The sequence below is a fragment of the Aedes albopictus genome, chromosome 3 (genome assembly GCF_035046485.1).
Source record: "Aedes albopictus strain Foshan chromosome 3, AalbF5, whole genome shotgun sequence".
NCBI lineage: Eukaryota > Metazoa > Arthropoda > Insecta > Diptera > Culicidae > Aedes > Aedes albopictus.
The window spans coordinates 388,369,247-388,383,342 of NC_085138.1; the positions used below are offsets into that span (position 1 = coordinate 388,369,247).

General features: G+C 41.0%; 1 protein-coding gene across 1 annotated transcript in view; it reads left to right on the forward strand.

Moving 5' to 3' along the window:
* The window catches only part of LOC109399688 (uncharacterized), a 235,566-nt gene that overhangs the window by 186,419 nt on the left and 35,051 nt on the right, over window positions 1-14,096 (forward strand). Inside the window, exon 2 of the mRNA XM_019672199.3 lies at window positions 10,844-10,944. Within this exon, the coding sequence (XP_019527744.1) occupies window positions 10,939-10,944 (6 nt within the window). The 5' untranslated portion in view covers window positions 10,844-10,938. The remainder of the gene's footprint in view (window positions 1-10,843; window positions 10,945-14,096) is intronic.

The window sequence follows — 14,096 nt, forward strand, 5'->3', positions numbered from 1 at the left end:
GAAAGCGACTCTCCACGAGGTGAGTGTAATTTACATTCACCTTGTGGAGAGTTGCCTTCGCAGCTTTCTCACGACTTTGGTATGCGTGTGCGACCCATACTCCATTTGGCAAACTTTTAGACAAAACCAAAAGGCAAAAGTCGTCCATACATCGTTTCTTGATAGGACGCTTATGAGCTTAGAAAATAGCAAGTGAATGTAACTCTTTGCAAGTGAGTGTTCCCATCCTTGGCTAACGGTGCGCATTGTGAAACTTCTGCCGTAGATACGCATGCTACGACAGCGGGGGATTCTCGAAGCTGGTCCAGTGTACCCAAATTGTTTCCCTAAGCAAATTGTCGTAGATTTTGTGTTTCCCTAGTGAGGCAAAAACAATCCATCAGAACAATTAGTTCAAGGATCCGTATCCTTGAGAGAATGAAAATGAAAGCCTAATAAAATAAATAACCGGGATAGCGGATGCCTCCTGGGGAACCGGGGACCCAGTGAATTGCAGTAAATAAATAATTAACTGAAAAGTCAGTAATTTTTCTCATTAAAAAATACTGGGTTTTTCGGTAACTTTTGACAGATCTTCAAATTTCTAGTTTACTGAGTTTATCGTAATGATTAAATTACCGAGTAGTCAGCAGTTCAAAACCCCAGTAAAATTTTACCGAAGTCGGTAATCTGAAATGGCTGTGTATATGTTTATTTAAGAATTACGAGTTCGGTAACTATTTTTACTGGGCTCGAACTGTTAAACAATGATTTGGCGACAAATCAGCATTTTTGTTTGAAGAGATACCGAACTCCAGTAATGTGTTCTACATTTTACTGAGTTCGATTATTTGAGTCGCTTGTTACCCGGTAATTTTCATATTACACCGAAAAGGGGGAAAAAGTCAGTGAAATCAACTACCGATTTTCAGTAATCATTGCTCCTGTACCGAGTTTTCGCCAATGTAAACGAAAACAAACTGCTGCTTTCACGGGCAGCTGTCAAACATCCATTCACCATCATTTCCCAGGAGCAGCAGCAGCAGAACTCGAACTCGATTTTGCCATCCATAGCAGCAGAAGACTTAATCTTTTATCATCCCGTCAACTCACAGGTAAAGAATACAGATTCTGCGACGAAATAATGGAGAAGGTTATTATGCGGGACTAGATCAGGGAAGATACTGCAATGTGAGGCTTGTCCCGTGTGCTTCAAAGATGGATTTCCTTACACACTTTAGCACCAGCAGCATCGCGGATCTAGTTTTGTTCAACCACTTTCGCAAATCCGTCGCAGATTCTGTCAGATTGATGCCAGTACAAACCCTACACTGACAAAGATGAAAAAAGACGATCATTTTGCCGGCATTCATGACTATCCGCAATGTACCTATGCTGAAATGATTAAATAACACAAAATGCGAGGGAGTGCGAGGTACGGGCAAGTATTGTAAAACTGGGAAACTCGGTAGTCAGCTGTAAACAAATGAATAACTGAAAGTCAGTAAATTTCCCCAACAAAAATTACTGACTAGCTCAGTTATTATTTGACAGATGATCAACTTTTTAATTTGCATACTATTCGGTAATTGAAAAAAATACCAAATAGTCAGCAGTTCAAAAACCCAGTAAAATTTTACCCGACTTCAACATATATATTAACCCCTTAAGAACTTCCTCCATTCTTTAAAAAAAACCTCAGAGATTTATTCACTTTCTCGAGAGATTTCTTCGAAAATTCCTTCAGGGATTGCTTCATGAATGTCCCCAACGGGTTTCAGAGGAGTACCTCAATAGTCTCAAGGGGATCCATTGGTCCTGGGGGGTTTCAGGAGGTACGATGAGGTCGCAGGAGCATTCAAGGGTGTCTCAGGGTCGTTTCAAGAGGGTCCCAGGGGATGTCAAGATCTTAGTCCTGGGAATCCCCTGAGACCGCCTGAAACGCTCCTGAGACACTCGGGAACTTCCCTTCACCCCCTGAGACTCTTCGGAACCCAGGGGTCCTCTGGAACTTCCCTGGAACCACCTGAGGCCATTCGAAGCACCCTTAGAGCTCCATGTAACCCCCTGAGACTCCCTGAAACGCCCACGAAACCCTGCGACAACCCTCCCAAGAAACAGAAATTGTTGAATAACAGTTTCTTAAGGCGAAACTGGAAGCATTTTCTCATTTTTCAGTTTTTGATTTTTTAAAAAATAACGAAGCAATATTTTTAAAAGCGGTTTTCGTGCACATGTAGAGTATGGATCAAGGTATCTTCTGATTTTTTTTGTAGTGGAAAATGTTTCTCGTTTTTGCAGAAATCATTTTTGAACGAAAAATGGTTTTTGCAAAAATGGAAAACATTTTCCACCTCAAAAATATTCAGAAGATACCTTGATCCGTACTCTACATGTGCACGAAAACCGATTTTGAAAATATTGCTTCGTTATTTAATAAAAAATCAAAAACCAAAAAAATGAGAAAATGCTTCCAGTTTCGCCTTAAGCTGAGGTACGCTTAAGAGTGATTTGTTCAACTCTTATACAGGTAATCTTCGATATAACGTACCCTCGATATAGCGAATTCGATATAACGTACATTTTGCTTCGATATAACGTACAACATAAAAAATTTATATTTTTTATAGGAATAACTCTCAGATAAACTACGACATAACTCAAATCAATGTTTTGTTGTAGTATTAGCCTTGTTACCTAGAATTAGCGCAATTTGGGTAAACATTTAGTGTACGTTATATCGAAGCAAAATGTACGTTATATCGAAGCACAAAAAACGAAATTACTTTTTCGTGAAAACTCATGTTTTTCATTATTGGTTTTGTAAATTTCACCGAAATCATTGTTTGGGGTTAATTTCACATCAAATACATCACCAACACTATCATAAAAATATTAAATTTTTCTCTGCTTCGATATAACGTACACTTCGATATAACGTACAAAGAGAAAAGTTTTTTGTACGTTATATCGAAGAGTACCTGTACTGCTAAAATGTTTGTTCGGCTGAGACCCCCTGAAACGCCCCCGAAACCTCATGGTAGAACATGGCACCTTTGAAACGCCCCTGAGATTGCCGGGTAGCCCCTGAAAATCCTTAAAACTCCCCTGACACCCTCTGAAACGCACCCTGGAACTTCCCTGGAACTTCCTGAGATCTTATGAAGCTCCCTGGAATCACACCAAGACCACTTGAAGCACCCCTGAGATCCTTAGAAATGTCCCAAAAGCCGCCGGAATCCCAATGAGATCGCATCAAACGCCCCTGAGACCCAGTGAGCCCCCCGAAACTCCCTGGGACCATCTTGGAACGCCTCAGAAGTCTCTCGCAACTGTCTCTGAAACCCCCTAAAATGCCCCAGAGGCCCCCTGCAGCTCCACAGAGACCACCAGAAACGGCTCGGAGACCCCCTGAAGCACCCTAAGATCCCTGGAGCGAGTTGAAATCAGTGCCGCGAAGCATCAGCGTACTATTCTCGAAAAAGCTGATAAACACCGAACTTGTATCACCCTGTCTTTGCGCTTTTGGATTCGCTCTTCCCACGGTCGCTGGCACCAGAAAATACTGAATCCCACACATGTATCCTGGTCATTCACGTTTTGCGAAAGTCATACCGACGCGGATATGAGTGCCATGACTCTCTCCTTCACGTCTTGCGGTAGGAAGCAGAAGCACGAACAACGGTATGCGAAACGATGCATTGCATATGTATTAGCTCAAGCGCGGCACTACGTCACAAATCCTATTCGTCTCGTATGGATTACTGCACGAACTTATTCTGGCCTGCTTACTCTCACACGAAATTTGAAGTTTGAGAGGTGTCGGCACCGCTCAAACGTCAAATTTTCTGTGAGAGTAAGCAGGCCAGCATAAATTCGTGCAGTGGACCATACCTCAGTTAGAATACACACTCCGAGCGTACCATGCAGTGCGCCCCATCTATGGCAACGCTTTCACTTTGCCCGCAATGCACCGTTTCTCAGAGAGATTGATTCTCTCCCAAACCGCCTGAAGCGCTTTCAGCAGCTGCTACCGCTGCAAAGAGGCGAAGAGTGGAATCCACAAAATGCTTGTCCCTCCAGCCGTGACTTGCTGGTTGGTTCGTATCACCATTCACCATGGGAAGGGTGAATCCAAAAATTGGTTCTAATGACTGTCTCCTGGTGGTCGCGATGTTTCGCAGGACTAGTTGGAACCCCCTGAAAGCCTCTGAAACGCTCCTGAGATACTCTGAAACACCCTTAAGACCTATTGGTGCCGCTTGAATACCCTTGGACCCCGTTGACACGCCTTTGATATTTCCTGTGACCCCTTTGGAGACCACATGGAACCCCCTAAGACTTCTTGAAACACTCTTAACATCTCCTGGTACTCCCTGATAAGCCTCTGAGACTCTCTGAATCTTCCACGGAGCCCCCTGAGACCCATAGTAGCGTCACTTAGACCCCCTAAAACCCCCTGAAACACTCCTGAGACCCATGAAGCACCCATGAGACCCCATGGAACCACCTTAAGCTTCCTTAAACGCCACTGAGTTCTCATGTGACTTCCTGAAACCCATCAGGACCCTCTGAACCACCTTTGAGATCTCTTGGTACTCCCATGAAACCACCAAAAACACCCATGAGACTCCCTGAAATGCCCTTGAGACCATTCGAAGCGGTTTTCAACACGATTACCGCAAAACTGGCTGCCCTGCCTTCCGGTCACTACATGCGCACCGAGAAACAAGGAGTACTTTCCGAAATGTAGATATTAGCAAAGGGTTTTCTTTTTCTTTCTTTGAACCATTGCATTGTATTGAACTCGGTATTTCTATAGAAGTAGAATCGACGTGATCACAGTTTGTTCCTTCATTACATAGTATCGAAAGATTGCTCCCTAAAGTGGATAGTTTGGTAAGTAGTAGCCTGAACCTTGAATTTGTGCTTAGTCAGAATGGTCGTAATTAGCTCCACATTCCTAGAATATTAGTTTGTGTCTGAGGCCTCTTGGAATCTGAGACCGTTTGAAGTACTCCTGAGGCCTTTTGGATCCCCTCTGAGACTTGCAGAATGCAGCCTCTGGAACCTCGTCAGACTCCCTTGGAGGTCTCTGAAAACCCTCTCAAACTCCCTGAGATCCCCTTACACGACCCTCTTGGTATTTTTAAAACTCCCTGAAGACTCCTTGAAACGCCCCTGAGATCTGGTACCCAATTAGACTCTCTGCAATACCCCTGAGACTCCTTCAAGGGCACCTGAGGCCACATGGAACCCCTCTGAGACGCACAGAAATGTCCCTAAAACCCATCCCAGCAGATTCCCTTGAAGGCCTCTGAAAACCCTCTGAAACACCTCTGAGACCTCCAAGTACCCCCCTGAAACTCCTTGGGACCCCTCTACACGTCCCTAATATCTCCTGGTGCCCCCTGAAACCCTTTTAAAACGTACCCTGTCCACCGATGCCATAGTTACCGTCATTATCCTGTAATCCAACTGAAACGCCAACAAAACGCTTTTAAAAGGCTTCATAAATCCCCTGAAACTACCCCTGAAACGCCCCTGAAGCAAATTAGATCCCCTCTTTTTAGGATCTCTGGGAACTCCTGGAAACCCTCTTGTCTAATCTCTAATTTCAAGGAGCATGACCTGTTAACGCGAACTTTTCCCTGCTATAAAGCCCTAACTTAATGTATGCACTAAATTCCCTCTTATAATGCCTTTTCTAATTTATGCACATTTTTAATTAAGGCACCCCCAGCCAGGTGCATAAAAAGAGTATCCAATGTAATCACTCCATAGAAGACATTCTTCCAACTATTTATTTTCTCTGGAAAATCGGCCATGGATTTGTTCAAAAATTTCTTCAAAATTCATTCTCAAAATCCTCAAGGGATGCTTTGAGAAATTCTTACAATGACTACAGTAGAAACCCATCTTACAACTCTTAGAGTAAGCAGGAATTTCTCCAAGGAACTTGATACAGAGATGTCATCACGAATTCCTCCGGGTATTCCTCTATGTATTTTGTCAGGAATACCTTCAGTTTTTTTTTTTTCAAAGATACTTTCAAGAACTTCTACATGGATTTTCTTTCAGAAATGTCCTAAAACTATTTCCTGGATATTTCTACAAGAATTTCCCAAAAGTTTTGGTAGGAATATTTACAGAGGTTCTCCATTTTTTTCTCCAAATATTCGTCTTAAGAATTCTTGGAATTGTAGTTTTAGGATTTTCTCTCAGTGTATTGCTGAACGCATTTCTAAACTATGGATCGTTAAGGAATTCCTCAAATGGTTTTCCAAGAAGTTTCTTCAGGTTTCCTTGGAAAATGTCTCCAGAAAATCCTAAAATTCTTCTTTGATCTCTACAATAATTTCCCTTTGATTCCTTCATATATTCCTACGGAGACTCTTTCAAGGAATTCTACAGGAATACATGAATTCCTAGAAGGATTATTGCAGAAATTGTTCCAGCGTTTCCTTCGTAAATATCTCCGGCGATTCCTTCAGAGAATCTTCCAGGAATTCTTCCAGGAATTATTCCATGTATTCCTCCATGATAAGTTCTTCCAGCGTAATTTCTTTTGATATTGCTTCTCTTTTCTTTAGGAACAAAGATAGTGTTGAGAGTTTTCTATTTTTCGGTTCTTAGGAGCACAATTTAATTGTTTTAAGTTACAGACGTCGGAGGATCTGAGATTGCACTTTGTAGGCGGCAGTCAAAACAGTGATCGCTCTGAAGTTCCCACATTCCAAATAGTCATCTTTCTTATGGATAGGGTAGATTACACAGATTCTTCCTTCCACTGCTCCGGCAGCTGTTTGATTTCCCAGGTTCTTATTATCAACCAGTACAGGCGAATGCCCTCCCTACGTTATTCACGCCACTCAGGTGCTTATCGAAGTACTGCTACCACCTTTTAATGACCTCACGTCCATCTATCAAGATGCTTATCCGGTTTTTATACCTGCCTAATTCAGTTTGCGGCACGAAGACTCTATTACCAATGAGATATCCATAAATACTGTTATCAACTTATGCTTTGGTGATTATACAGTGCGAGAAATAAGTATAAAGACAGAGCCGTTTTCCATACAAAATAATCATGTTTAGGGATCTCTTTTTCTAGCGATTCGATTGTTATGGAATTTTGCCTGCAATCTTAAAGTAACTACAATTTTGGCTAGAAATATAAATCATCATCCATGAAAACGTTTATATCGACTTTTCAGATTCAAATAAATATAAAGACACATTTTTATATGGAAATCAGTGTCTTTATATTTATTTGAATTTGAAAAGTCGATATAAACGTTTTTATGGATGATGATTTATATTTCTAGCCGAAATTCTAGTTATTTTAAGGTTGCAGACAAAATTCCATAACAATCGAATCGCTAGAAAAAGAGATTTTGATCCCTAAACATGATTATTTTGTATGGAAAACGGCTCTGTCTTTATACTTATTTCTCGCACTGTATTCATAACTGAGATATCTTCCCTGTATAGGCCGACCATGAAGCATACCGCTTTACAACGACATTCATTAGGTTCTGGTGTTGTTGATTTCGGCTAACAATGTATTAGGTTGTTTTACCACCTACACTGATCATAACGACAAATTAATTGCTTAGATGTATGATATTTGACGAATAGAGCAAACGTGTAAGTATACTTTGCTTATGTAGGAGCATGCTAATCATATTATTCCGTGCAATGAATTTATCGTAACCTTATTTCGTCCAAGAGTACCTACCGAGCAAATAAGTTTGCTACCTTATATCACCAATTTTCCGTATGAAATACTCATGTGAGAAAAACATCTTCCAAGGAAGGTCACGTCAAAACGATCCCGCTCAGTTGGAAAACAAACATCCCCCAACCTTGCCGTAATTGAAAACGGCTCCGTCTTAGAACGTGTGCCTCTGCCACTATACTGAATGTTGAATGCGCAGCATGAAACCAATCTTGCACAAGCTAACTTTTATAACATATTTCCGCGTGCTTTTCCGACCATTGCTGCCCTGCACCGAGCTATGCTAGGGCTTCCGATCAATTCATCCGACATCAATATCCTCCGCATCATTCCCGGACGTGATGTACCTACCTAGTGGGTAACGGGTGCAATGTGGTGCACCTTGACGTTGTAGCTACGAAGCAAGAATACAGATGTTTGCCTCGCAGCAACCGAACGGCACTTACTGGCACAGCTACCACAGTACCTGCAGGCTGCAGGTCAAACAAGCTCGGCAATCCTCCGGCACTTTGGTATTTCTCCCAGGGTAGTGGTTTTAAACTGAAGAAAAAATAACTGACATTACAGTTTTATCCGTCTGACTGCTGTTTAGTGATGCTTCCATCGACGATGCATCTTCGTCGTGAATGACGAGCGATAGAATCGAGGTTAACCACGCAGTTATCCCTTCGGTATACCTCACAGGAATGAAGGAAGGAATAGACAGAGGACTTTATAAACAACTTTAAAATACCCAGTTATAGAATTTAAGAATTTTTACATTTAAAATACGAAATCCAATTCAAATCCCAATCCTACATAAATCCAATCCAAATCCAATCCAAATCCAATCCAAATCCAATCCAAATCCAATCCAAATCCAATCCAAATCCAATCCAAATCCAATCCAAATCCAATCCAAATCCAATCCAAATCCAATCCAAATCCAATCCAAATCCAATCCAAATCCAATCCAAATCCAATCCAAATCCAATCCAAATCCAATCCAAATCCAATCCAAATCCAATCCAAATCCAATCCAAATCCAATCCAAATCCAATCCAAATCCAATCTAAATCCAATCCAAATCCAATCCAAATCCAATCCAAATCCAATCCAAATCCAATCCAAATCCAATCCAAATCCAATCCAAATCCAATCCAAATCCAATCCAAATCCAATCCAAATCCAATCCAAATCCAATCCAAATCCAATCCAAATCCAATCCAAATCCAATCCAAATCCAATCCAAATCCAATCCAAATCCAATCCAAATCCAATCCAAATCCAATCCAAATCCAATCCAAATCCAATCCAAATCCAATCCAAATCCAATCCAAATCCAATCCAAATCCAATCCAAACCAAGTCCAAGTACAATCCAAATCCAATTCAAATCTAAACCAACAAATTCCAGCCACTGCTGTTGCCTGCATCAGTAATGACATGCACCTGTCGGATGCATTGATTAAATATTGCATTTGAAAATATATGCACTCGGTGCCGGATTTGTTGAACATCAAAATTACGAAAACAAATTACCAATACGAGATCTGCCGGCATGGCATCATCGGTCGGAAACTCGGGCTATAACCTCAAAAACCTGAAATTCAATATCCTTTCTGTCTGTCTAAGGTAGGTCAGGGATCGACACCGGGTCCGGGCGACTCCACCCGGTCCGATGATGCTGCATGGTTGGAAATTTGTTTGCTCTCCTACTGAGCTGCTGCTACTGCTGCTGCAGCAGCAGCATTTATGCATGTTGTTATTCCGGAGGAAAATATTTTCATAAATCATTTATTCCCCGATGCGCATAAGCATCCGTTTGGCTGCATTTGCGGCGGAATGAAGCGTTATGATTCTACTGCTGCTGCTGCTCGACTAGTGCTGGTGGTTCTCTACACTGCACTGGAAGAATTGAGATTATGAAATTCATTGAGGATGAAATACAAAAACAGTGCTGAAACAGCTCTGAAAATGTTCAATAGCAATAGCTTACTTCCGAATGTTACTATTTATCGAATCCACAACATAAACACTGTTTTCTTGTTTCGCAATTACATCATTCTTTTGACTTAGATGTCAATCTCACTAACGGTTTGAAAGTTGGTTAAGCTGGTTAAAGCGTCGTTCTAAAGAATACGGAGGCATCGGTTCGAATCCCTTTAGGGTGCGATTTTTTCGCTGGTTTACGTATTATGTCTTCTAATTACATGGTTTCCAGTTTGTTTTGTGAAAGGTGCCAGACAATCTGGCACATGCCAGTCGAGAGGGCAATAAACTGAATTCAGTGGATTGATTCTCTACGATGACTTATGTATATACAACAGAGTCAGTTGCACACCTTATTAAGAAATAAAATGGTTATTTATGTAAGATGCAAAAAGTTGATTTTTTCAGAGTTGCAAAAAGTTGATTTTTTCAGCACGAGTCGTACATCAAACGAGGCTTGCCGAGTTGGATAAATACGAAGAGTGCTGAAAAAATCGAGTTTTGCAACGAGTTCCATACAACATTTTATGCAATGATTTTTCATAAAGCAACTCATTTGAGTTGCATAATGTTCATAATGCAACTCAAATGAGATGCATTATGAACATTATGCAACTATTTTTCTGTATGCAACTTATTTCAGTTGCATAATGAACCAGTTCGGAAAAGTTGGTCATTATGATATCAAAATGAGTTATATAAAATAGAAATTATGATACTGAATTGCATAAAAGTAGTTTTAATAACCCAATTTTGTCCAGTGTACATTCAGACTAGTTCTATTGCTCTTTGCAGCGAGCAGGCTCAAGTAGGGTCGGCTCTATTGATGGTGAGCATCCAACATCCACACACAAAGCTCCTCCGCTGAATCTGAAGAGACCTGTGGAAGCGGAAAAATGCCGCACTCAACTTGATTTTCCAGCCTCTCAACTCGAAGCCCATTCGACGGCTCCCATCGAGCGCAAAATAGACGATGATATGCGGGATAAAGCAGTAAAATAAAAGCCTAGAGTATACCTAGCTAGAACAACGTCGTAAAGCTGTTTTTCAAATCCGATTTGAGCCACTGATTTGTGATTGTTTTTTTCCCTACTTGCTGAAAGAATTCTTGTTGATTGCTTGTTTTATTTGTCTCTTGTTCTCCCGGCAACAGGTTAATCCACTTTCATCATTCCTGGCCAATAATACTACAGTGATTGGGGATGAAAACAATTGACAGTGCCCGACGACATCAACGACAGCAACACGATGCAGGTGAGAATGATAATACGATTATGATAAAATGAAGCAGTATGTGACGTTAGATTCTACCAGATTCTACCTTAATTATGATCTTGATTTTTTATCGTTAAAATACAAAATAGTTCTGATGGCTAATTCTCAGACGTAATTCTTTGATTCTCTGACGTAATTTTCTAATGCTCTGAGTTTCTGAAGATACTCTGATGGTCTGATTCTTACGCTCTTACCCTCCGACTCTCTGGTGCTCTAATTCATTGGCGCTCAGATTGTCTAACGCTCTGGTTCTCTGTCGCTCTGATTTGCTGACGCTCTTATGCTCAGACGCCTCGAGGCTCTGAGTTACTGACGCTCTGATTCTCTAATTTTCTTACGCTCTGCTGATGTTTTGATTCACTGTCGCTTTGATCACTTGACGGTATGATTCTTTGACGCTCTGAGTTTCTGATGCTTCGAGATTCTGATGTTCTGATTCTCAAACGCCCTGGTTCTCTGACGCAGCAATTCTCTGACGTCTGATTCTCTAACGCTTTGATCCTCTTAGGTTCTAATTCTCTTAAGTTGTTACTCTTTGCTTTGATTCTCTGAAGAACTCTTTTTCTGATGGTCTGATTATTTGATGCTCTGATAATTATTCTTCGACTCAACATTCTGTTTCATTGTTGCTCAAATTCACTAACGCTCTGATTCACTGCTTCTCTGATTCTCGGGCCCTTTGATTTTCTGACGCTCTGAAAATCTGACAATCTCATTTTTTGACGTACTGATTTTCTGATTGTCTGAATCTTACGTCTAATCTCGCTCTAATTTTCCGACGCTCCTACGCTCTGATTCTATGATAATCTGATACTCTCACGCTTGAATTCTCTACTGCTCTGGTTCTCCGATATTCCGGTCCACCGATGTTCCCAGATTCCCTAAAACTCGCATTCTTTGATGTTCTGATTCTCGCAGTGCTTCTTTAACATAGTTAAGCTCGTATGCTTTGCTGGCGTTCTGAGTCTCAGATATTTGGATTCTCGGATTCTCGGATTTCTAAAGAGACTCTAAAGGTTCTGAAACTTTGATGCTCTGATTCTGTTACGCTCTTATCCTCCGACTGTCTGGCGCCCTAACTCATTAAGGACAAGCGTCTTGGCATACCGCTTTAACAGTGCATCAGAACTTCAAATGCACAAATCTGAAGAAGCAAGCTTCAAACAATTGTGCATTATATTAACGCTTTGATTCTCTAACGCTCTGGTTCTCTGACGCTCTTATTCTCTGACGCTCAACTATACGAGGCTCTGAGTAACTGACACTCTTATTTTTTTACGCTCTGATTATCTGAAGTTATGATTCACTGTCGCTTTGATTACATGCAGACAGTATGATTCTTTGACGCTCTGAGCTTGAGATGCTCCAAGATTCTGATTCTCAAACGCCCTAGTTCCCTGACGCTTCAATTCTCTAACGCTTTGATCCTCTTTGGTTCTAATTCTCTTACGTTGTCGTTCTCTACTTTGAAGCTCTGACGAACTGGTTTTCTGAATCTGAATCTGCTCTAATTCTCTTACGCTATTGTCCTCTGACTCCATGACGCTCTGATTCATCGATTCAATAATTCTCTTCCGCTCTGGTTCTCTGATGCTTTGCTTTTCTGACGCTCTGATTCACTGAAAATCTAATCCACTGACGTCCTTAGTCTCTGACGCTCTGATTCTCAATCGCTCTTATACACTAACACTCTGATTCACTGTTTTTTTCGATTCTCTGACACTCTGACTTTCTGTCGCTCTGATTAATGACGCTGTAATTGACTTACGCTCTGATTGTTTAATGCTCTGTAAATATGACGATCTAATTCTCAAATGCTCTCACTCCTTGGCGCTCTGATTTTCTGATGGTCTGAATCTTTAACGCTTCCTAACGCTTTAATTTTCCGACGCTCTTGTGCTCTGTCTCACTGATTATCTGATGCTGCAATAATCTGATTATGTGATGTTCTTATTTTCTTCTTAGGCTATGAGTGACTTTGACTATGACACTCTGATTGTTTGAGACGTTCTAATTCTATGACACTCTAATTTTCTGCTGCTCTGGTTCTCTGATATTCCGCTCCTGCGGTGTTCTCTGATATCCTGATTCTCCGAAACTTTCTTTCTATGAAAGTGCTTCTCTGACATAGTGAAACTCGTTTGTTTTGCTGACATTTTGAGTCTTTGATACTCTGATTCTCAAATTCTCGTATACTCGGATTCTCTTAGATTCTCGGATTCTCTTCGATTTTCGGATTCTCTTGGATTCTTGGATACTCTTGCATTCTCGAATCCTCTTGGATTCTCGGATCCTGCTGGATTGTCTTAGATTGTTGGATTGTCTTGGATTGTCTTGAATTGTCTCGGTTTCTATGATTCTCTTGGATTCTCTTGGATTCTCTTGGATTCTTTTGGATTCTCTTGGATTCTTGGATACTCTTGCATTCTCGAATCCTCTTGGATTCTCGGATCCTGCTGGATTGTCTTAGATTGTTGGATTGTCTTGGATTGTCTTGAATTGTCTCGGTTTCTATGATTCTCTTGGATTCTCTTGGATTCTCTTGGATTCTTTTGGATTCTCTTGGATTCTCTTGGATTCTCTTGGATTCTCTTGGATTCTCTTGGATTCTCTTGGATTCTCTTGGATTCTCTTGGATTCTCTTGGATTCTCTTGGATTCTCTTGGATTCTCTTGGATTCTCTTGGATTCTCTTGGATTCTCTTGGATTCTCTTGGATTCTCTTGGATTCTCTTGGATTCTCTTGGATTCTCTTGGATTCTCTTGGACTTTCTTGGATTCTCTTGGATTCTCTTGGATTCTCTTGGATTCTCTTGGATTCTCTTGGATTCTCTTGGATTCTCTTGGATTCTCTTGGATTCTCATGGATTCTCTTGGATTCTCTTGGATTCTCTTGGATTCTCTTGGATTCTCTTGGATTCTTTTGGATTCTCTTGGATTCTCTTGGATTCTCTTGGATTCTCTTGGATTCTCTTGGATTCTCTTGGATTCTCTTGGATTCTCTTGGATTCTCTTGGATTCTCTTGGATTCTCTTGGATTCTCTTGGATTCTCTTGGATTCTCTTGGATTCTCTTGGATTCTCTTGGATTCTCTTGGATTCTCTTGGATTCTCTTGGATTCTCTTGGATTCT